General features: G+C 42.3%; 1 protein-coding gene across 2 annotated transcripts in view; it reads right to left on the reverse strand.

Annotated features, from left to right (window-relative positions):
• Positions 1 to 1,146: 1,146 nt before the first annotated feature.
• Positions 1,147 to 23,730, reverse strand: part of ATP23 (ATP23 metallopeptidase and ATP synthase assembly factor homolog) — a 120,150-nt gene continuing 97,566 nt past the window's right edge. The window contains exons 7-9 of one of the 2 annotated variants that reach the window (XR_006790620.3): positions 21,131 to 21,308; positions 6,711 to 6,823; positions 1,147 to 1,352 (exon numbers count right to left, since the gene is read on the reverse strand). Coding sequence is in view for 1 of the 2 variants with exons in the window: in XM_054506960.2 (XP_054362935.1) it covers positions 21,294 to 21,308 (15 nt within the window). In the remaining variant the exon portion in view is untranslated. Of the gene's footprint in view, positions 1,353 to 6,710; positions 6,824 to 21,106; positions 21,309 to 23,730 lie in introns of those variants that run through there. The other variant, XM_054506960.2, reaches the window with a different exon arrangement.

Genomic DNA, 23,730 nt, shown 5'->3' on the forward strand with positions numbered 1-23,730 from the left:
CACCTTGATTTTAGTCCAATGAAAGCCATCTGGAACTTCTAACCTTCAGAACAATATGACAATAAATTTGTGTTATTTTAAACCACTAAATTTATAATCATTTGTTAGAGTAGCAATAGGAAACTAATATGCCTTATAACCCAAATTAGTCCCCGCATTCTCAGTATCTTCCCCCTGGACCTCCCCCTGCAAAACCTCAGTTTAGAGACACAGATCACACATATTGCATCTGCTTACATACTGACACAATGCTTTGCCTGCAAGCATTAGAAAACTCAACTCAAAACAGCTTAAACAATGATGGAAAGATATTATCTTACATAACAAGAAGTCTCAAGGTAAAGTAGCTTCAGTGTCAATTAATTTAACTCACACTGATGTCATCAAAGACCCAAGTTCTTCCCATGTTATTTCTTTGACATCCCTGATGTGTTAGCTTTGTTGCCAAACTAGCTCCTTTCCTGGATACAGGACAGTTGCAATTCCAAACACGACAATATCCAGCAGAAACTAAATCTTTCCCATTAACCCTCTAGAAGATTTTTCTTCATATCTCATTGGCTAAAATTTGGTTACATAACCCTTAAACCAATCACTGGCAAGGAATACTACCACAATTGGTGTGATCAGGATTTACCCCTCAACATATGAAGGAGGGAAGAACTCAAGAAAAATTGGGCTGTTGGGGCAAATAAGGTGGGGATAGTGGGTATTGTCTAGGCATCGATAGTGTTTACCAGATATAAGGTATCTCATTCAGTTCTCACAACCATGTGAGGCCCACATCTATAGATGGAAAAGCCAATACGCTGGGAGATTAAGGGACTTGCCTAAGCCCACACACAGCTCACATGCGTAGAACTGGGATATGATTCCAGGTGGGTCTGAGCTCAGAGCTTCAGAACTGCTGTATAGCACTACTTGATTTCCATTCTGTGGGAGGGTGTGGTCTGGGCACTAAAATAAACACCTCTTCATCTGAGACTTTCAGTCTAAGAGTGCAAGGAGAGTTGTATGGAAAATAATGTCTCATTTGAAGTTGGATTCAACTCAACATTATGAGAACAACATTACCACAAGGATTCAGGGGATCACACAAGGGACATGCCTGTCATTAGGGCAACCACAACCTGAAGAAGTTATATTGCTGTCTGAGAGGCCTCCCTTGAATTTAGAAGTCCATCATAGCAGTTAATGACATAGGTACCAATGGAATTGTCTTCAAAATAAAACACGTTCATGTATGTTGCACTGTGGAGTCAAGTTGGTAGTGTCCTCTCTTTTTTTCTAGCCAAAGGGAGGTGGGCAAAGCTGGGCCTGGCTGGACACGACATCCTGGAGACTTCCATGAGCTAGAAGACAGTAGGGTTAGGGTTAAGCACAGAGACCATGGAACTTAACAAGAGTCCAAACCCTGGCTGTTCCACTAGCTGAATGACCCTGGGTGAGTCACCTAGCCTTCTTGTGCCCCATCTGTAAAATGGGGATGGCACCAACAAGGACAGTACAGGCATATGGGCCCTGTCAGCTAGCTGAAATACATGGTATGGCTTCTCCACCAAGCATGTGTCAAGGTCATAGGAGAAAATAGAGGAATTCCAGTACCAAACAGAATCAGGAAGGTAAGGTCCAGGTAAGGAGGCACCACAGGGATAATCAGAGGAAGGCCACATCTCAGGAAGTTCGGACTGTGCCTGAGAGCTTGGTCCATAGTGGCAGGACTGTCATAACCATTTCCAAATCTGCTGGCCCTTCTGTAGTTACACTGAGCAGTCATTATAAATAACCCCTGTAGAGGTAGCAGGACCAAAAGATGTTATCTCCTGATAGCAATTTCATATGTAGTGGAGTTGCAAATATACTTGCCCTATCCTCATAAATCCTCCCAAACATGAAGCTTCATTATTTTCTTATTAATTAAGCTCTCTCTTACAAGTTCCCTGCTCCCTTTGCAAGCAGAAAGAGGAAACTAGAAATTTTAGTTCAATCCTGTCATCTCAGGCCAATCCCCAAATCTGAAGAGTCCTTAGATGACTCAATGTCTTTGGGATAAATGTTCAGTCTTTCAGATGTCTTTGCTTCTTCTCTTCACCCAAAATGACACTCAAGGAAGGGAGGATGTCTTGATGTCTTTGCTTCTTCTCTTCACCCAAAATGACACTCAAGGAAGGGAGGATGTCTTTGGTTCCTCATGGTGTTCCCTGCTGCAAAATGCCTAGACTGGCCTTATTCCTGGACTGGTAACCTTTGAGGAGCAGCCAGCATCAGGAAGGGTGCTAGTGTTTCCTGCAGAAGCCTGTGACTGGGCTGAGCTGAATCAGCCTCTTGCAGCTCCACAATGGCCTGGTGGTTCTCCCTGGCTGACTCGCTTGAGCTCTGATCCATCCTTCCTCTGGTCGCTCTATGTGGCCCAAAAGGGTCACCTTCCTCTTGCCATGACAAATCCCAAGGCAGGCCCCATAGCTCTCATTCAGTTCCCTTCCCTAACCTCCTTGGGCTGCTGGGAGGCACAAGGACATTTCTAGGTCTCCTCCACACCATATAAATTGGTGCAGGATTTGACTGGGGGAAGAGAAGAATCCAGTCACCTTCCAGAGTTCCATACCTACACTGAAACAAACCCCCTCTCCTTAAAGATCTTATCCAACCTCCCCACCCCCCCCCACCCCAGTGTCTCTGGAGCCTCTCCTTCTTCTCACATCCCCCCCTACCCCCATAAGGGGTAGATTTTCACTTACTTCCCTTTCCTCTCTTGCTGGGACTTGCCCACAGTCTGCCACTTTCTCCTCCTGCTGCTGGATTCCAGGCTCATGGCTAAGTCTTGCTGGATTCTAGGCTCATGGCTAAGTCTCCTGAGTTCCAGGAGAGAAAAAGATCATCTTACTAATAACATGAGCTAAATGTGAAGCTTTGTCATAAACATGAAGCTCATTACTCTGAGAAGAAAAGATCTCAACCAAATTTTGAGGTGTCCTTGTATAAAGTCAACACAGATGGCATTTGAATTTGTACATAATTGGGATGCATAAGTATATCTATAGCAACAAGGTGTGCAAAACTCGTGATTCCCCAGACTTTGACCACAGGAGAACAGGATGTGACTGTTATGCTAATGAGCTCATTAATATCATGAATACAATTAACAAATGAGGTTGATTATCACTGGCAAGCATTCATTACAAAGAGATGAGATGCTGTGCTCCAACCACACAAGTAACTATTTTGCTGTGTTTGTCTGGAAGCTCTCTTTTCATCTCTGCTCATTTATTACCACTAAATGGATAAATGCCTGAGAATGTGGGCTCAGCTCATTACTTATATATATTACCTTGATTATAATTTGACCTCATGCACATTTCAGTTAGAAGAACCCTACAAAATATCACTTCTATTTATAACACAGCCTCATCTGCCAACTCTACAGAGAAATAACATCCTAATTGGAAAGAATAAAAGGCTACCTTTGCATGTAAACTGCACATTCATTTAGTCATCGATTTTATTTCTTTCTAATTATCAGTGGCTGTGCATCTCCTGGTAGCTTGGATATAGTTGTTTTCCCTCCTGATAACTCCTGAGAAACAGAAACCCTAATAATCAGATCAGTAGATTGGAAAGCTGTGGTTTTAATGTGCAGCTTATTGGAACATCAAAAATTAAGAAATATTCAGGAATCTAACTTTGACTTCCCTAAGACAGTGGTTCGAAGGCCAAAGGCCTATTTTTACATGACACTGTCTGTGTCATAGGATGCGCATCCTCTGTGTGGTTTAAAGTCAAATAATACTCTTGCCAGCACACCTGAAATTAAATATACATCTTGTCGCCGGCAGCTTTTCTCGATACCATCCACAAGAAGTGAAGTCATGGTTCCCAGCTGTGGGTTTTAAACTCTTTGGAGGAAAGGATGAAGCTGATCCCACTGGGAACCATCCCGCTCACCAGTCCTCAGCACCGATGACGACACCCATAGCCACCTTGTTTTCTCCCCCAGCCCATCCCATCTTGCCTCTTGTTCCCTGAGCCACCCCCTGTATGAGTCTGCTCCGGCTGCCATAACAAAACACCATTGACCAGGTGGTCTAAACAACAGACATTGATTTTCTCCCAATTCTGGAAGCTGGAAGTCCAAGAACAGAGTGCCATCATGGCTGGATTTTAGTGAGAGTTCTCTTCTTAAGTTGTAGATGGTGGCCTTCTCACTGTGTCCTCACCTGGTGGAAAGAGGGCTCTGGTGTCTCCTCCTCTTCTTACAAGGGCACCAGTTCCCACCCTTACCACTTCATTCAACCTGAATCACCTCCTTAAAAGCACTATCTCCAATACAGTCAAATGGGGTATTAGGGCTTCAACATATAAATTGGGGGCTCACAGTTCAGGGCATACTCCCCTGGCCCTGGCACACTGATGTGCTTATTTGACATAACACGCTATCATTTCTCCAAGAAAAGGGTTGAGAAAGATGTGTGGGGAGATTGACTGGTGGTGGCAAGGCTCCTCAAATTCACCAGACTATGTCCTTTGTTGCTATTTGGTCCCTGAAATAGCTTCTCCAGATGTCCTCTTGCAGAGACCAAAGCAGAAATTCCGCGGGGAGGTGGTAAGGGTTGATGGGGTATGGAAGGAGTTGTTGAGCCACAGAGTTGGCTATGATCATCTGAGCAAAGAGTGGCTCTGATTGTGGAAAGCTGGACACGGGGCTGGCCTGCAGAGTGGACTATCATGTGCAGCATAAGAGCTGAGAAGTACTGGACATACCCGTTAAAAATACCTGCCCTGTTGGCCAGCTGGCTGAGACTGAAACTTTATCATTAGAGATGTATTCCACTGAGTTAAGGAGAAGAGGGTCAATGTAGTTGTCAGCTAATAGAAAATGGAAGGAGAAGAAGAGGCCATTTCTTAACAATTTTTCTTAGATTATAAGAGCCTCAAGGGAAAGAACAACCTTTTGGTCAGCTTTGAATCTCCACTGCACCTACCATGGAGACTTGCACGAAAGTGGGTGCTCGGTAAGTATGCCCTGATTAACTGACTACTGCCCAAACACTGGATTCCTTTCACTTCCGCATGCCAAATGCTGAGCACAAACCATTCTCTTTATGGCCATCAACATCACCGAGTGCATTTTTCACTGCCTAAGCCCAGCTGAAGTATGGATGCCACTCGAGGGCAAGCAATAAAACAGCCCAGTTATGTACTAATATGCACCTTGTCCTAGGCTTCTCCCCACTTTGTGAAGGTGTTAAATAGAATACACACTAGTTTCTGGAAATTATATGGGCCATAGTAAAATCACAACCGATGTGCAATTCACCTTGCAGATACATTTATTCTTTAGCATTCTGATCATTGATTCATTTACTGTATTTTCTGTTGTTGTGATATCAAACAGCTAAATTTCCTGCCTTCTTCGGCTCACAGTATTGGAAGTATTTCTGTTTCAGAATTGCATCTCTTAACTAGAGGAGTTGTCACTAAAAGAATGGACAAGTTACCAGGGTCAGAAAAAGGTCTTGCCCCAGATGCACAGGCTTGGAGTGTCACCTGATGGAGAGATGGGGCAGCAGGGGACAGATGCCAGGCCACAGTCAAGGGGAAGGGGTGCCTGGTGATTTGTACCCCACACAGGCCTGACCAGTGGGCTTTTCTCTAAATACCAATGTATCTGCTTCTTGACCCAACCACAGCGTATCTGGTTGTAAGAAAGAAACAGAATCCCCCTCAAATTAGCTCAAGAAAAAGGATTCTGTTCAAAAGATATATCTCTTGTGGAACTGATGGGAAAGCAAGGCAAAAATAAAAACAAAACTAGAGCTTGTCTGAGATCCTCCATAGCATGAATTACCAGACCTTCACAGCAGCGTCATAGTTAATGTATTTGGACTCTTAATTCCCTTTATCTCTGTGACTTATCCCTTGCTACACAAAATGTGACCCTGAAACTAACAACATTGCGTCCCCGGGGAACTTGTTAGAATGCAGAGTCTCGGGCCCCACCCCAGGCCTATTGATTCAAGATCTTTTTTTTTTTTTTTTAAAGATTTTATTTATTTATTTGAGACAGAGAGAATGAGATACAGAGAGCATGAGAGGGAGGAGGGTCAGAGGGAGAAGCAGACTCCCTGCCGAGCAGGGAGCCCGATGCGGGACTCGATCCCAGGACTCCAGGATCATGACCTGAGCCGAAGGCAGTCGCTTAACCAACTGAGCCACCCAGGCGCCCTTGATTCAAGATCTTAACAAAATTTTCAGATGAGGACAGAGAAGGGGGTTGTGGAGGGGTGGGGAGAAAAAGAGAGGGGACAATACAACAGCCTGGCTGCTTGGCAGTGGACTGGCCATCCCTGAAGCAAGAGGCCACCCTGATTGAATTCTGGTGGGAGTGGATAAACCAAAGGCCATGGGCATCAAGAGAAGTGTGGCAGACAAATTGGCTTCACTGCACATTTGAAAGGTGTTTCTCAGTTTTTGAGCCCGAGTCCATTTTGAATGTTTAGCTCCCCAAAGAGCCCATGTGGTGGGCTGATTGTTACCATCTTTACACACATCTCCTGAAATTAGGCATCCTTATTTCTCAGGTGACAAGAAATGTCAAGTGTCATTAGCAGAGTGAATGCTTGGCCCTTTATAAGCACTTTTGTCACACCAGAAAAATGAATTCAATGCACATATAAAACTAAAAAGAAAACAGAGCTCCTTATAATTCTTACCAGTTCAGTGGTCCAGTAATGAGCTCCCAAAACCTCTTTTCTTCTCTACAATCTGAATCCCTCCAAAGCAGTATCTTCACGGATACTTTCATCACGGGTGGTGGTTTCCATACCTGGAGGTACAAAACAGAGCTGTATTTTCTCCTCAGGGTTTAAACCTAACTTGAGGAGGCAAGCCTATAGGTAGCTAATTAATAGACTTTTTTTTACAATCATGTGTACCTGGCATTTTTTTTATTAAATTTCCAAGCCGATTAAATATGAGACCAAAAAAATTAACAAGCATTGTGTCCTGTCTTGCAGAGCAGAAAACTGGCTTGGGAGCCGCCCCCCCCCCCCGCCCCCCACCAAGCAAGCCCCCGGGTTGGGAGACATGCCAAAAAAGAGAGGAAGGCTGTGGGCACAGGGGTCAGAAGTAGGATAGGCACAATTATTCTCTCTCTCCCTCTCTCTCCTTTCCTCTCTCCCTCATACAAACACCAATCTTTCTGTGCTCTAGTTTTCAGCACACAAAAATGTATTTCTTACCTACTAACCGCCAGAAATACAGAAACCCCTCCCAAATCAGTCTCAAGATTTCTACTCTGGAAATTTACTGGGTCTTGCCAATCAACACACATTCCATGGGTCCTGCTCCCAGGTGCCAGCCGACCTGAACCCTGCCCTGGCTCCTGGGGCTCCTGGCCTGAGGACACTTCCTTATTAAAAGAGCCATTGGCAATTCACCTTTGCTAAGAATATTCAGATGCAACCACAAGATAAAGAGAGATTAGGACCTAACGGAGGCTCTCTCTCCTTGGTGTCATTTTATAAATGCATAAACATAAGGAAACAGAGGGAAAGAGAACCTCAAAGAAAATTTATTAAAGCAGGTGCTGAGAACAGCATCTTCAGGTAGATGCTTTTCAGACCATGTGGGGTTTTTTTTAAAGATTTATTTATTCATTTTAGAGAGAGAGAGCACGAGCAGGGGCAAGGACAGAGGGAGAGGGAGAGAAAGAGAGAGAGGCAGACTCCCTGCTGAGTGTGGAGCCCGATGCGGGGCTCGACCGCAGAACCCCGAAATCGTGACTCAAGTCGAAATCAATAGTCAGATGCTTAACCGACCAAGCCACCTAGGTGCCCCAGACCATGAGGTTCTAATGGGTGTTTCCATCATGTGCCAAGAGGTGGCACCTGATCCCCAATGGGCTAATCATGAAGTCTCATCCCTCAGTCACGGGAACTGGTCCAGGGGCTAGAGATTGAGTTCAACCATGATGCCCAATGATTCAATCAATCATTGCCTATGTAATGAAGCCTCAATAAAAACAGCAAAGCTTGGTCAAAAGTGGCTCTGGAGACCTCTGACTTTGAAGCTGGTATCTGAAATGAGGGCAGTCTTACAGGGAACTGTGCTTTAACCTCAAGTTGAGCTAGCTTCAGGTATGTGGGGAGTAGACAGACAAGTTAGGAAATTACTTCAGTGGTGCAAGCAAGAAATTATGAAGATAGAAATAAAGAGAAGTGGACGGGTTCAAGAGATAAAAAGTACAATTAGTAGGACTTAGTGATGGACATTGTCACTTACAATCCAAAAAATGCAACACTTTAAAAACAATGAGTTACCAGTCTTATTATCAGTAGACAATTTTTAAAATATAAATTATAATGACATATGGTTTTTTAAATCATAATAACCAAATAATACTTTTATGTATCCCTACAGATTAGAGATAAGGAAAAGCAAACAACTCTAATCGAAACACACTATTTCACATTATTTACATCAGTCAGAGACTAATACAAATAACTTCAGGGAAAGTAAGCTATAAACCATACTAGTCATTAACATTATAATTTCATGTCATCTATCATAGGACTTGTCACTATCCCATGGTCCTCAGAAGTGTGCTTAATTGACTGAGTTGAAAATAGTTGTAACTTTCTATTCCCCTTCTTCTATAATTGAGATTTAAATCATTGCCATAGTTACACTTTTCATCGATGAGCTCGCCCAAAGGAAAACACTTTAGGAGAAGTATCATTAAAGAGTGAGCATAAGAGCCACGGTAGAACGCAGAACACACTGCACAATACCACCTACAAATAAAACTTCCAATAGCAGCTCAAGAGTCTGCCTTGTATGGTGAAGTTTCAAAAAACGAGGGCATAAGGTCCTTACTTTATTTTTTTTTTTTTAAGATTTTATTTCTTTATTCATGAGAGACAGAGAGAGAGAGAGGCAGAGGGAGAAGCAGGCTCCCAAGGAGCAGAGAGCCCGATGTGGGACTTGATCCCAGGACCCTGGGATCATGACCTGAGCCAAAGGCAGACACTTAACCATCTGAGCCACCCAGGCGCCCATAAGGTCCTTACTTTAAACTGCACAGGTCCTTAGACCACCTAACCAGTGACAATCCTGCAAAAATGAAAGAGCCTGCTGAGCATTGGTTGCCTTGGTACTCAGCAGCAACTTGGCATCATGTAGATCAAGCATCTTAACAATGCATTAAGCTTTCATACTCCATCGAGGTGTTCATGCTCTATCCTGGTGGTATGAAATAACCTAACACTGTTTCTATTCCCATCTTAACTAGAAGGACATGAGCCACCAAATCTGACTGAGGTTTATCCAGCATACAGTACAATCCAGACTTTCCAAGGACGGTCCTGGCACCTAAAATATTTGCCCCATTGTCACACTATGTATCTTAATTCGGGGTTCACAACACAGAGCTAGTGGAGTTATGTCTTTGTGATCTGAGCTTCCCTGGCCTACCAGCCTGCAGGTAAAACAAGGGTTGTAAACACAGGATAGTATTTCTTTGCCTCATGCATACCCACAACTTTGGGAATTCACAACTCAAAATCACCCCTAAATTATTCTTGGGAATCTTAAAGTGTCCAGCACACGTATTCCCAAGTAAAATGGACTATACTACAGTAGCTTCCTAATCAGACTCCCCGCATTCTCCCTTGCTCCTCATGTAGCTACCAAAGAAATCTTTTCAAAGTACAATTCTGATGTCATCCCTCTGCTTTATTTCTTTAATAGTTTTAGTTGCTCTTAGGATAAAGACCAAGATCTTGGCCTACAAGGCCCCTGATGGCCAGACCTCATTCTATCTCTGCAGTCAAATCTTGCACCATACTCCTTCTCATCATGTCAGCCCACACCAGTCTCCTTTCAAATTCTCAAATATACCATGCAAACTGCTACCCCAGGGTCTTTGCACATGCTTCCCCATCTGCCTAATATGGTCTCTGCCAATTACCTCCCACTCTTACCCCAAAATTAATTCTTACTCTTCCTGAAGACCTCAATTCTTACTGTTCCTGAAGACCTCAATTCTTGTGTGTGTGTGTGTGTGTGTGTGCGCATGCTCAGAGAGGCCTCCATTATTCTCCATAACTAGGTCAATTCCCCCGACTATATACTCTCACTTCACCATGCAGCTCTCCTCTAGAGCCCTTACATATACAAATTGTTATTATATTTTCATTTGTCTATATCCCCCAGTGAATTTTAAGCTCGCCATTTTATTTCATCATCTATCATGAAAGCTGATATATAGCTTAATAAATATTTGTTGGATAAATGAGTGTATTGTTTAGGGCAAGACTACACTGCTAAAACAAAAAGATTCAATAATAATTTAAAGATTGAAAAAATAGCTTATTTTTCACCTAAAAATTAGTGGTGAACATTCCATGTCAGTGGGTAGCTCTGCTCCACAGTCATTCAGAGACCCAGGGTGTTGTTTTCATCTGCATACTGCGGTTGAGTTGATGGGTTCTAGCCAGTAGGAAGGAAAAAGAAAGCTTAGAGATGCATACCTAGGTGTCTAAAGTCCCAGAGCTGTAAGTGGCACACATCACTTCTCTTCCACATGGCAACACCTAACTGCAAGGAAAGCTGATAAATGTAGGGTATTTTGGCAGCCATGTGCCCAACTACAATTCTGTTATTATAGAAAAAGAGAAGAACAGAATTTATAGACAGTTAAGGGTCCCTACCACATAGTGAGTGAATGAATAAATGAGTGAATGAGTGGGTGCTTTACAATCTTCCCAGCTTCTACATAGCAAGCACCATGCACCCCTCACTTCTGCTGGATTTCTGCCAACACCATCAAAGTCCACAATGAGATATTCAATGCCCAGCAGCCAGGGTCGGGTGTCTTCTTATGTGGCCAGCGCTGCTGTCACCAGGGCTACAGAACCCGTTGAACACAAGCAAGACCAACTGAAGCTTCTCCTCTCCTTTTCCTCACTCTTGTTATTGTGATCCCCCCACCCCCAGAATTCAAGCTTGGCTCTATAGTGGCTAAGCTGGAAGGCAAATCAAGTGATGATACTTAACTGTACTCAAAGCTAATCCAGCCCTCTAACCCTAGACCATTGTGCTGGCACCAAGTTCCTGAGCAAGAGTCCTTCTGTTCAGGTTGAGTTCTTTCTCAGCCGGTTCATTGGTCCTTTGTGCAAAGACTCCTGGGGAAATTACCCCACAGACATTCTCTCCTGACTACTAAGGCATGATTGAACTAAAGGATTTCACAGAGACAGTTCTCAAATGAAGACCTCAACCATACAGGGTAAAGAAAATATCTTCAAATTGATTCACTTATAAAACATTATAAGGTGATCTAAACTCACAGAGCTGTCAACAAACCAGAAAAGGGTATATATAGTGTCCCCTTTACTACTACTGCATACCAGACACTCCAAAGCTTAATGGCATAAAACAGCCATTTGATAATGTTCACAGACTTCGTGGGTCAGGGATTTGAACAGAGCACAGCAGGGAAGGCTTGTCTTTGCTCTCTCATAGTTGAGTATTCAACCAGGAGGCATGCTCAACAGCTGAGGGGTGAAATCATCTGGCAGGATTTATACTCACACATTTGGTGATTGATGCTAGTAGTCAGCTGGACTCTCAGCTGGGCTGTTGGTTGGAACACCTACACGTGCCACTTGGGGTAGTCTCTCCACGTGGGCTAATTGAGCTTCTTTATAGTGCCAAGAACAAATGTCCCAATAGAGTAAAGCAGAAATACATGGCATTTTTATGATCTGGCTTAGGAAGCCACATAGCATTATTTCCACCATACTCTATGTGTCAAAGCAGTCAACAAGGTCCACCAGGGTGCCAGAAGAGGGGAAATAGAACCCACCACTTAATGGAGAAGAATGTCACAATCATAATGTAAGAGCATGTGCCATGAGAGAGATCTTCACTGCCGTCTTTGGGAAATAAAACCTGCAACATATGCCTAGTTGCCTCTGATAAAAAGCATTTTTTAAGAAATAAATTAATTAGCAATATTTTTGAGACAGTAAGGATTTCTACATTTTGCTATAATGACTGGAAAGGCAGAGTAATACAGTTAGTGCAGACAAAAATATTTTACTTCTATTTTTTAAGTTTTTATTTATTTATTTGAGAGGGGGAGAAAGAGAGAGAGAACAAGTGGGAGGAGGAGCAGAGGCAGAGGCAGAGGGAGAAGCAGGCTCCCCGCTGAGCAGGGAGCAAGACTGGGGCTCCATCCCAGGACCCTGAGATCATGATCTGAGCCGAACGCAGTCGCTTAACCGACTGAGCCACCCAGGCATCCCAAAAATTATTTCTATTACAATAAAACCAGAGCTAATTGCCTCAAAGTCTTTGAAGATCAACTGGCCAAACAGGGGGATTGTCACATATGTTTACACAGCACGTGTACCATCTACGTGATGAATGACTTAGGAATTAATTTTACACTCTTACGGGCATGACAAACTATAGGGGAAAGAAAAGATAACCTCTGCAGCTTATATGTCTTTTACTGTCTTTATTTCTGTCCCTGAGTAACCCAAATGCCCTGAGGCCTCACCAGCCTGCAAAGTCACAGCAACAACAGTGCCCCATCTTTGCCATTTTATGGTCTCCACTTACATTCACAGGGTTGTGCAACCATGGCCACCTTCCCAGCCTCAAAGTCTCACCCATTCTGAGAATCTCCAAGTATTGTCACGCTCAGAAAGAAGTCTCTTCACTCTCTTCTCCTCCAAATGTTCACCATCAAAGAGTTGCTTGAGAGAGTTGTCTGGACCACCACCAACCCCCAACCCCCAACTGCTAGTGTCCTGCATAAGAACATCACACTTAGGACCACAGTCTCACCTGACACTCTGGCACCACCCTGAGCCCTCAAGCGGCCAAGCTGCACCCTGAGGGCATGGCCTCTTCACCGATGCTGACACACAGACACCAAGGCTCATAACATCCCTCATTGAAGTGACCCCTCCTCTTCTGCTGTCTCCCTCCACTGCTGCCAGAAATAGCTTTACTCTCAGAGTCAGACCAACAGACATAGATGGGAATGCCCGTGTCCACAGCAATCCCAATGCACAGACCCTTATGGAGCCAGAGCAGGGCTGGATTCTCTGCAGAGATGTGAAGAATGGACTATAAGAGAGAAGGTGGGGGAGGGAAATGTGGCAAAAAATATATATACACATACATAGGTTATGGTCATTAAAATGACTCCTACTAACCATAAGGTAGTGGGAATGAGCGGTAGAAACTAGATTTGAGAGAAATTTCTGACTGGAACCAAGAAGATGTGGTTGATTGGAAATTAGGTGGGAGGGAGGAGTCAGGGTGACTCTAGGACATTCAAATTAGGAGGATTCAAGAAGAGCACAAGAGATAAGAAAATCGGTTTGGACACATAAAGCTCAGGTTCCTATAGGACATCCAGGTGGAGATGGTTAGAGGGTGGACTGGACCATGGGCAAGAGGTCTGGGCTGAAGTTACAAGGAGTCAAAAGTTAGTAGAAGCCAGAGCAGGTTCATGCATGAGGGAAGTAAGAAGGAAGGTGTGAAGAGGGGAAGATGAGGATGGGCTGCACAAGGAGGCTGAGGGGAACGGGTTTCCAAGATGAAGCACTTGATGTTAATCCCACACGCCATGTTGTCTTCAGGTATAATTCATTTCTGGGCACATTCCATTCCTCATTAACATTTCTTTTTTCCTTGGATTGTTTTTTTATTATTTCTGTTTTTATTAGGCTGGTACAAACGCCAAGTACTTCTCCCGATAAAGGGCCTCTTTCATCTGTTCTATCACCCAAATGAATTCAAGCACTTATAATTAGCAAGGTTTACATAACAGGTATAATTTCTTGATAATAAAGTCAGGCCATTATCGTTGATTTTTCTTAATGGAAGCATTTTGTTTTTGAAATAAGCAGCAGGCATTAACCAAAGATATCTGGATAGCAATAATATTCAACTCTGATCATAACCTGTTTGCTACTCTCTTGAAACTAATCATAATTCTGGAACAAAATAAAAACATTAGGAGATTAATAAAAGCCATTTTATCAGACAAGGCTCATTCTTCTTTAGTGCTATATTTACCACACAAGGGGAAATTACTTTATTACATGGGTAGCAATGCATTTATGACAAGGCACTAGAAAAATAAATCTGATGCTCATTTTAAAATTCCATTTCTAAGTAGTCATAAGCCATGCAGCCATCAGAAATCTTTTTTTTTTTAAACTACCACATGCTTTTAAGTGCTTTGTTCTTAAATAAAAGGACTTGGCAGGTGTATGTATTATGGTTTAGACTACTGATATATGGTGTATGTTAAATCATAAATGAAATTCAATGAGGTGGCCATTCCAAATCTAAATAGTTAGGCAAAAGAAAAGGTTCTTTTTAAATTATCCAGTAATTTCACATAGGCAGATAATTCCAAGGAAGGGGGAGAAATGCCACTTTCGCATTTAGAAGGTCAGTGGCAAATCACTGGCCTTGTTAACCTAAGTGTCACTGGCTTACCCCACCAGTCAGTTCAGAACTCCAGGGCTCTGCAAAGTATCCGCTCCCCACCCCAACCCCAGCCCAAACGAGTATTTCCAGGAGGACCTGGATGGGGCGGAGATTGCCCATCAAAATCCAATCTCCCATTTCAAGATATAAAATTGTAACTGGGAAGCAGCTGCCCAGCTAGGGAAAACCGTTTCCCTCTCCTTTGGCAGTTAGGTAGTGTTGAAAGATAAACTAGGGCATATTTTTTAAACTTTCAAGTTTATTTGAGCAAAAATGGATTCCAACAGGGCAGCAGGGAAGTCTCTTGAGTCCCTGAATCACCACATGGAGAACCATCCACTGACCCCCGGACTGCTATGTGAACAAATTATAAACTCCCACTACGTCTGAACCATTATACATTTTGGTATATATGTTGCAGCAGGTTATCCTCTCTAAGATACCAGAGGATGACTCATCTGTGTTTATAAACAAGGAAAATCAGCTAGGCAATCAGCTCCTATGTACCAAAGGCTTTTGTTCTTTTCTTTTCTGCTCTACTGGCCCTACCTGAGGCATCCCAGTGTAAGCCAGACAGCACTCCACCTGCTTAGCTTCACCACCCACACAGCCTCGGTCGGGCACACCTGCCTCTTCTGATGGGATCACCAGACGTGGCGGCCACAGCTGCCCCCAGCACTTCCCGTGTATATTCTGGGCACTGCATATGCTCTGGCTCCATACTACCACCCTCCCTGAACCTTGCTACCCCTTTAGCTGGAGCCCTTGAAGTATGGAACTTCTCCAAGCTTTGTGGCGAAGTAGATGAGAGTATCCCTCCCCATTTTGGGAGTAAAGTTATTTGGCTTCAAGCAACTGAAAGAAAGAGAAAACCCAATTAATGGTGGTATAGGCAATAAAAAGCATTTACTTATCTCACTTGACAAGAAGCCTAGAGGTATAGAGTTCTAGATTTGGTCCAGCATTTCCACAATACCATCAAACATCTAATTTCTTTCCATCTAAACTTTGCCATTCTTGGCTGTCAGCTTTTCATTCTTAGGCATGCCACCCCTGATCACAAGATAACTGCCACGGATCCAAGCAGCACCTCACACAACATCAACTGAGCAAAAGGTTGGAGAGTTTTCCTCAGAAGCCCATCTGCAGATTGCTCCTTGCAAAGCATCGAACAGAACTCCTCACATATTGGGTCACGTTGGTTCTGAGGAACACTGGGGAAGGAAAACTCTGTCCAAAGCAATGAGATTGCCATCAATAACTAAAATCAATCATGATTTTAGCCCCCATAGCTGACACACCCCCCAAAAAAAGACTGTTGAAAAAAGGGGGTGGAGGGACACCTCATAACTGGCTGCCAGATTCCAATACCACAGTACTGCCTTCTCCTCACAGAAAATGTAGTCCAAGGCTCCTCTGTCTTTTATGATCCAGACATAAGTCCACGGGGGACTGGCCAGAGACAAGACTAAGTGGCTGGAGCCCCTGGGTGGCTCAGTTGGTTAAGCATCTGACTCTTGATTTGGGCTCAGGTCACGATCTCTGTGCTTAAGATTCTCTCTCTCCCTCTCCCTCTGCCACTGGACTTCCCCTCCCATCTTTCCCCCCTCCCTATCTCTCCCTAAAAAAAAAAAAAAAAGACTAAGTGGCAGACATCTGCCCTCTATATCACACACACACAAACTTGCTATGACTATGGTTTTGGTTTTGATCACGGGTCAACCTTTATCAAGCTTGCCTCTCCCTCTTAATATAAGAGCTCATCTAGTGGTAATCAAAAAGGCTTCCTTGCAGCAATGCCCACCAGCCTGAGATGAGCTCACCATACATATGCATATTATATCCCTCAAGCCACAGATTACCAGCCCAATCCTCCCACTTTTCATTCGCCTTGGCAGAGCTGATCTGATCAGACATCAAATCAACAAGCACATGATTTTTCATATAGACAACCCTGGTCAGAATGTATTAGAAAAAAGTCTTATCCTAGAACTACATATTCCAAAAAGAAAATATGGCTGGTGTTCAAGTCACATTAACAACAAACACTAAAAAAAAAAAAAAAAAAACACTAATAATGACAACAAATCAATATTAACTGCATTTAATTGTGAGAAAAATAAAAAATTGCCATAGGGAGCACACTACTTGTCAGGAATGGTATGTGTTCATAATTCTAAGAGAAAAATTCATCCACAACTTCAAAGAGTAACTTTTCCAAGGGGAAATGGAAATTAATCAAAGAAAAGGAAATGCAACAGAATTAAATGAATTTTTTTAGGCTCTTGATATTTTCCTTCTCCCTATTTAAATGATTCCCAAAATGATGGGCTCTGGTTGATAAAAGATTCCAGAACAATCTGAGATGAGGCTTTCTGATCGTCTATACTCCATACTTAGGGCAGTTCACAGGCCTTTGTGATAAGACAGGCTGTCCGCTGACACCAGGTTTCTGATAGAATGAAATTATTAAAACACATTATCTACCAAGGTGGTAACAGGTAAGATGTCTCCGGGGCTTCGGTTTAGGCCGGTGATTTCTAATCTCCATAAATTTATCTGGAACTGACTGTAAACTAGTTAAATGGTTGGCTGGTGACAAAAAGATGAGGAAAATAATGAATGCATATAAAGCAGCTCAAAAGATTTGGAGGGATTTGTATATGCTCTGTAATTAGGTTGGCGCTCAGGAAATTAAAATTCTCATTGGCCTCCTCCTTCCCTGCCTCCCTCGCCCCAAGCCTTCGCTTCTCGTCCCCAATAAAAGAGCTCTGGAAGCAAATGAGAATGGCAGTTTGAGGTCAAAGACACAAAAAGAGAAAGGAATATGGTTGGGGTGGGGGGAGGATGAAAAGAAAAGGTAAGTGGGTGAGGGCTCTCCCCGTTCCCCTCATCGGGCAACGGACTCTCACACAACCAGAAACTGAACCGTCTGGTAGGTTCAAGGACAGAAATAGTTCCAGAGAATTTATTACCTCATGTTTCTGTCACTACAGCTTGCACACTGGAGTATCACCATCTGTTTATGTTCTTCCTTTAGACCAGGGGTAGGCAACGCACCTGTCTTTGGGCCAGCCTTAAGAATGATTTTTACTTTTTTTAACAGTTACGTTTTAAACGGTTATTTAAATGCCTACATCATGCTCTCAATTTTGCCTCTTGAAAGAATCTCAAAAAGTCTAAATCTAAAGTGTTTACTCTCCAGCCCTTTAAGGAAAAGTTTCCAATCTTTGCTGTAGATGAGACCTCTGGGGGCACCACTGCTCCTTACATTCGTATCTCTTGGATCAAGGCCTGGTGGTTGAATGGATTAAAGAAAGTCCCCCTTTTTTTTTTAAGATTTTATTTATTTATTTGTTAGAGAGAGAGTGCGCACACACAAGCAGGGGGAGCAGCAGGTAGAGGGAGAGGGAGAAGCAGGCTCACCCCCGAGCAAGAAGCCCAATGTGGGGCCTGATCCCAGGACCCTGGGATCATGACCCAAGCTGAAGGCAGACGCCTAACAGGCTGAGCCACCCAGGCGCCCCAGATTAAAGAAAGTTCTAAGAGAGGATTCTGAAACAAGGTGTAGACATTTTTTTTCATTTGCAGTTGAAAAGCTGAGGCCTCGAGATGTTAATTCCTGGCCCACAGTCCAACAGCTATTTAGTGGCAGAGCTAAAAGTAGAATCCCCGGGGCGCCTGGGTGGCTCAGATGGTTAAGCGTCTGCCTTCAGCTCAGGTCATGATCCCAGGGTCCTGGGATCGAGTCCCGCATCGGGCTCTCTGCTCCTTGGGAGCCTGCTTCTCCCTCTGCCTCTCTCTCTCTCTCTGTCTCTCATGAATAAAGAAATAAAATCTTTAATAAATAAATAAATAAATAAATAAATAAATAAATAAATAATAAAAAATAAATAAAAAAAAAAAAGTAGAATCCCCACTGCAAGGAGCCACCCGGATGCGATGAGGCCTGCAGAAAGCACTCTACCACCTTTCCAAGGCTCGCTTTACAGCAAACTGATCACAGCTGCTGAGGGTGGACCTCAGTGAAGAGAGACAAATACATTTAATAGGAAGTTCCGCCCAAAAAACCAATCTTATTCCTAAAGAGAGGGTTAGTTTGAGACTCAACCCCGGGGAAGTGACAAAGCTGACACTGACCCAAACAATTAATCTGTCTACATAGGCCTGTTGGGAAGACACTGAAAAACGTGTTTCCTGTGAGGTTCAAAACTGATCTGTAATGTACTTAATGATAAACTGCAAGAGGACACATTGACAAAATAAAAATAAATTTATTCCACTATGTATGCTCAGAATTACACCAGAGGGAAAATAATTTGTTTGGTAGATTTTATGCCCATTTTTAATGTCTCAAGTGATAAAAGAGTTTCTGACTCTTTCCTGGGGAGGCTACTCCCTAAACTAATACCTTCTGTTGTCATTCATGTTTGCCAAGGCAATATCTCTAGGTCTAATGGGTTTATTCGCCACTCAACACAGATGCTGAATCAAAACCATTCTTGTAATACCCAAACTATATTATAATTTTTGTTGTATTTTCAAAAGCTTGGGGATATAAAATCTTGATACGTATATTTTTAAAAATACTGATGCTTTCTTTGGAATTTGGGAGCAAGGAGTCAATGAATTGGGTAAAACTTTGACCTGCCATCTGGGCGGTTGTAATTAGCCTAATGCTACTGCATAGGTGAATTGCGGCTTTATGTTATCTAGACAGTGTTAGAGAAAAACCCTTCCTTCCTCTCTCCAGAGTGCTCTTTTGAAAGTCTTGCTGCTCTAGTTAGTTCAATGCTATTTATTTTCACTTGTGTTCATTACTTTAGTCCTCGGGAGTAATGTTCAATGTTTAGCAACAATAAATTTTATTTCCCACGTGTCAGTCTGGTTACAAAGCTGATACAAATCCCTCCGAATCTTTTGTGCCGCCTAGTATGCGTGCATTATTCTCCTCATCTTTTTGTCACCAGCCAACCATTTAACTAGTTTACAGTCAGTTCCAAAGTAGTTTATGTAGATTAGGAACCAAGAGTAGTCCAAAGCCCTCCAGGCATCCCACCTGGCCCTCGCTGCACTGGATGGGGTTCTCTCTCCATCAAATCAACCCCTCCTACACCCACGTTGAGCTGTGGCATTGGCTTTATTTAACTTCCGACTTCAGAGCACAAACTCTGCTCATAACCAATCAACCAACAATTATTTCTACGCACGTAATGCTCTCCTAAGGAGTTGCTCTTGGTAGATAGATAGATAGATAGATAGATAGATAGATAGATAGATAGATAGATAGATAACAACAGATGGCAAAAAGGCAATATTAAACAAGTGATTTTTTTTCAGAGTGATTGATTTAAACTTGGCTAAGGATTCCAGTAAGTCTCGTCATTTCAAAAGTGAGTGCATAAAGGGTAAAAGAAACAAAATGATCTTCAACTAAAATGCCTCAATTTTAATTTATGTAAGGATTGGCCAAAAACAACTTATGCTAAAATACATGTTGACTCTTTAAGCTATATTAGACGTTTTGCAAATATCACTCCAATATAACAAAAGCCCTTTGTCCATACAGGCTAGATTAAAAAGAGGCAATGTCATTTTCTCTAAGGTTAAAGCAATCAGCAAATATTTATTGAGTGCCACTGTTTACTCTGTTTTGTGTTGAGAGCTATAGAGAATGTCATAATCAGCCACAAAGAAGTGATGATTGTAGACCCCTCGATACAAAGATGTCAAGATCAAGGAGAAGGCCATATCCAGAAAACATGAAGGAAAAGAGATGCAAATCAATACATCCTTTTTCTCTGTCCTTTTGTCTACATCCCTTTCCCACATCACCACGGTAGGAAGCTTAAGCTTGATCCATTAAGACATGGGTGCCATTAAAGATTTTAGAGCAGGGACAGAATGAGGCCATAGAAACCAGAGCAACCAACATTTCTTACAAACAAGGCTTCAGAACACTGTTTACAAAGTTCTGCCCAAATTTTTGAAGCTCTAATGAAATAATTCACACATACAAAAAAAACTCTGCCTTCAGGTGACTGCATCTAGACCATGTTCAGCAGGTTCATGCTTTATTTATGCCTTTTTTTATTACATTATTAAGAAAACAACCTCTGAGAAGCACCAAATTTATAAATTGTGTCCTTTCAGAAATTTGTTCATGAGAGATTGAGTCGAAACAAAAAACTTAAGGCTGCCCAACCCAAATGAACTAGACAAGGTAACCAAAACCCTCACCAAGCACAAGCAAAAATTCACCCAAACAGAATTATGTGTTCGGCAGATAAAACCTACAAACAGCACACTAAATTTTCGTACTAAAGCAGTTAGGATCTTCTGGAATGTTATTACATGTGACCATCTAGTCATTGGTTAATATGTCTTTTTTTTTTTTTTACTCTATTATTATTTTACCATATCATCGGGTTAAAAAAATATCTAGGGATCGTGGTTTCCACCATGGATTAGTAATTAATCTGTTCCTCCTGGGGCTGACTTTCCACACCTCTTTTCATACCATAAGCTTCTTTCAAAATATTTTAATCTTTTGGGTAACTGTAAATGAACAATAGCCCAACCTTCATTAGTAAACACATTACAATTCTCTAACCTGGTTTTCCTGCCTCTTCATTAGGGATAGCTCAGGGGCAGCGCCGGGAGGATGTGTACAATCTTTCTTCGGGTTCTCTGCTTTGATGGTGACTAGAAGCAGGCAAACTCCCGTGGCTACTTTGCATGTTAAAGGTACTTCTGGCAGGTGTCTGGTTGAAGATCTAAAATCTCCTCTCCTGTGTAAGCAAGGGCAAACTCTCTTCAGTGACATGAATTGACAATAAGAAGCATATTTAACAAACTTCAATTACACTTTGTACCTCTTTTTTTAAGCCATAGAACCTACATTAGAGAAAGTTTGGACCTAGTGTTTTCTATTGTGTCACTCTGCCCTACGTCCCCTAGTCACCAACAGCATAAAGCCTTTTAAGATGTCTCTGCTTCTTCATTCAAGCAAACCAGGGCAGAAATCTCCAAGTCTGGCTTTTTAATTATTTTTTAAATATTTTTCAATTTCTGAATTTGCTTGCATATCACTCACTTATTTTCTATACAGAACAGAAGTGCTTGAATTATGCATAAAACCTTTTAAAAGGCATTTTTCAGATAAGGCACTTTGTATTATTAAGCATTATAAAATTATTATTGCACATCCCTTTTATTATGTAGCTCATTTTAAATGGGCCAGAATATTTTAATCATCCAAGAAAAGCCATAGTTTATAGCTTAAAATTGAAAATATATCTGCACATTTTTTCCATAAAATATGCATGCATGATTTTCAGCTCCATTTAACTAATGTGTTTTGGAAATATGTTACAATAGTAAATGCAACAAATCTCAGTCAAGGAAAAAAGTAACATAAAAAGTTTGATTAATAGCAACACTTTTTTTTTCATTTTACAGAAGTCTGTATTTTGAAATATGAATCATTTTACATAGATAACCTCTGTATTTCCATGCCGTTTATCTAAACTGAAGTATATTACAACTCTGGGTGCAGAATTGCAAATTATATCAAAGAAACAACTGTCAAAACAACATAAATTACCCAGAATGCATTTACAAAGAAAAAATTGCCACTGTTAAAGAATTAAAGAGTACTCCAAAAAATCAGATAACGCCCACAGCGTGGATGTATGCAAGTTCAGAAATGTAATATATTTGCAATCATATTATTGAAAATTATTTCTTAATTGAACTAATAATGTGAAAATGAAAGTTGTTAGATCATTTGGATTGATGATCTTCATAATCAGCTCCTGGTAAGCATATCAAACATGCATGGCCCTGTATGTCAGTCATTTCCTTGACGGTATCACTTTTCTCAGATGTAACTTCACAGTAAAACTCAGCCAGTCTTTAAAATGTGTATTAAAAATTGTGGATGAAAGCACATTTCTGTAAGGTGAAATTGGTTTGTGGTTTCTACTATAAGAAAGAGAATTACTGTGCAGGGTATAGGAAGTCTAATTGTATGGTTTGCACGGTTGGGTAGTAGCTAGAGTTTTCAGGTCAACCATACACGTCATGAATGACAATACATTGAATTTACATAGCAATTTCCTCAGTGGAATTCCAAGAACTACATAATCTCATTTAGGCTCATAACATCTCTTCTAGGAGCCAAAAAGTCGGAAATGTCTCCATTTTAAACAATGGAAAAGGGGACGCTTATAGAAATTGGACAACACTTTGCACCGAATAGATTAGAAAGTACTTTCTAATGGCAGAACTTCCAACAATTCCCTTAGAGGGATTCTAAGTGCACAGCCCCTCTGACCATGTGTGTGTGACCATATTCAGGCACCACCCTTTCCCAGGGGCCAGCATCACACCACCATTGTTAGACAGAGAAGTCTCTATATTAGGAAACGCAGACCTTGGCATTTCAACACCTTCCCTCCTGGCCCACCACCTACTACTACCACCACCCAAGCTGATACCAATGGCACGTGACTCTGTCCCAGGACCATGGGACTTGGCACACAGCCCTTGCTTCAGCCCCAGTGGCTCAGGTCTTCCTAGACTTTGGCATATACAGACTGGATCTTCTCTGCTTATTCCTAAGGATTAGCATATGTTACAATAGGATTCTCCTTCTCAACTCTGACTTCTGTGCCTCAGTTCTCCTCCCTGGCTTCACCTTCAGAGTCAGGGCTGCTGGTCATCTTTGAACCCTGCCTGAGGCCTGACACTCGCATACATTACTGTAAGACAGGCCCCAGCCAGCCTGTCAACAGGCTGGATCCCTGTGGCCTCAGCACCCACTCTAGGGCGAGCCACTCCTATAGCAATGGACTCTAGGGTACTTCGATGTAACTCTCATGGCCTGAACATGGGGCTACCGAGAACAGAGTCACAAACCAAGACCCCAGGCAGCCTCACCATTCTGTGGCCACAGGTATACCACCCGGCGACTAGCCAGCAATACGGCAAAGACCTAGTGTTCTTCACAGGAGACACAGGGAAGAACTGGGAGTTCTGCAAGCAATGCAACTGTAGCATAATCTTCCTAGGAGACGGGTATTGTATGAGTGTGGTCATCTTGCTCAAAATGCAGCACCGTGGCCATATTGCTCCCGCAATAATCTACATGACCACCACAAAGAAAAATGGCAGCCAGTGGGGCTTTTCTGCTGAGCAACAGACGAGTTT

Source organism: Mirounga angustirostris, unplaced genomic scaffold (genome assembly GCF_029215605.1).
Source record: "Mirounga angustirostris isolate CCGP_5_RB_7025 unplaced genomic scaffold, mMirAng1.0.hap1 SCAF_5, whole genome shotgun sequence".
NCBI classification, from domain to species: Eukaryota; Metazoa; Chordata; class Mammalia; order Carnivora; family Phocidae; genus Mirounga; species Mirounga angustirostris.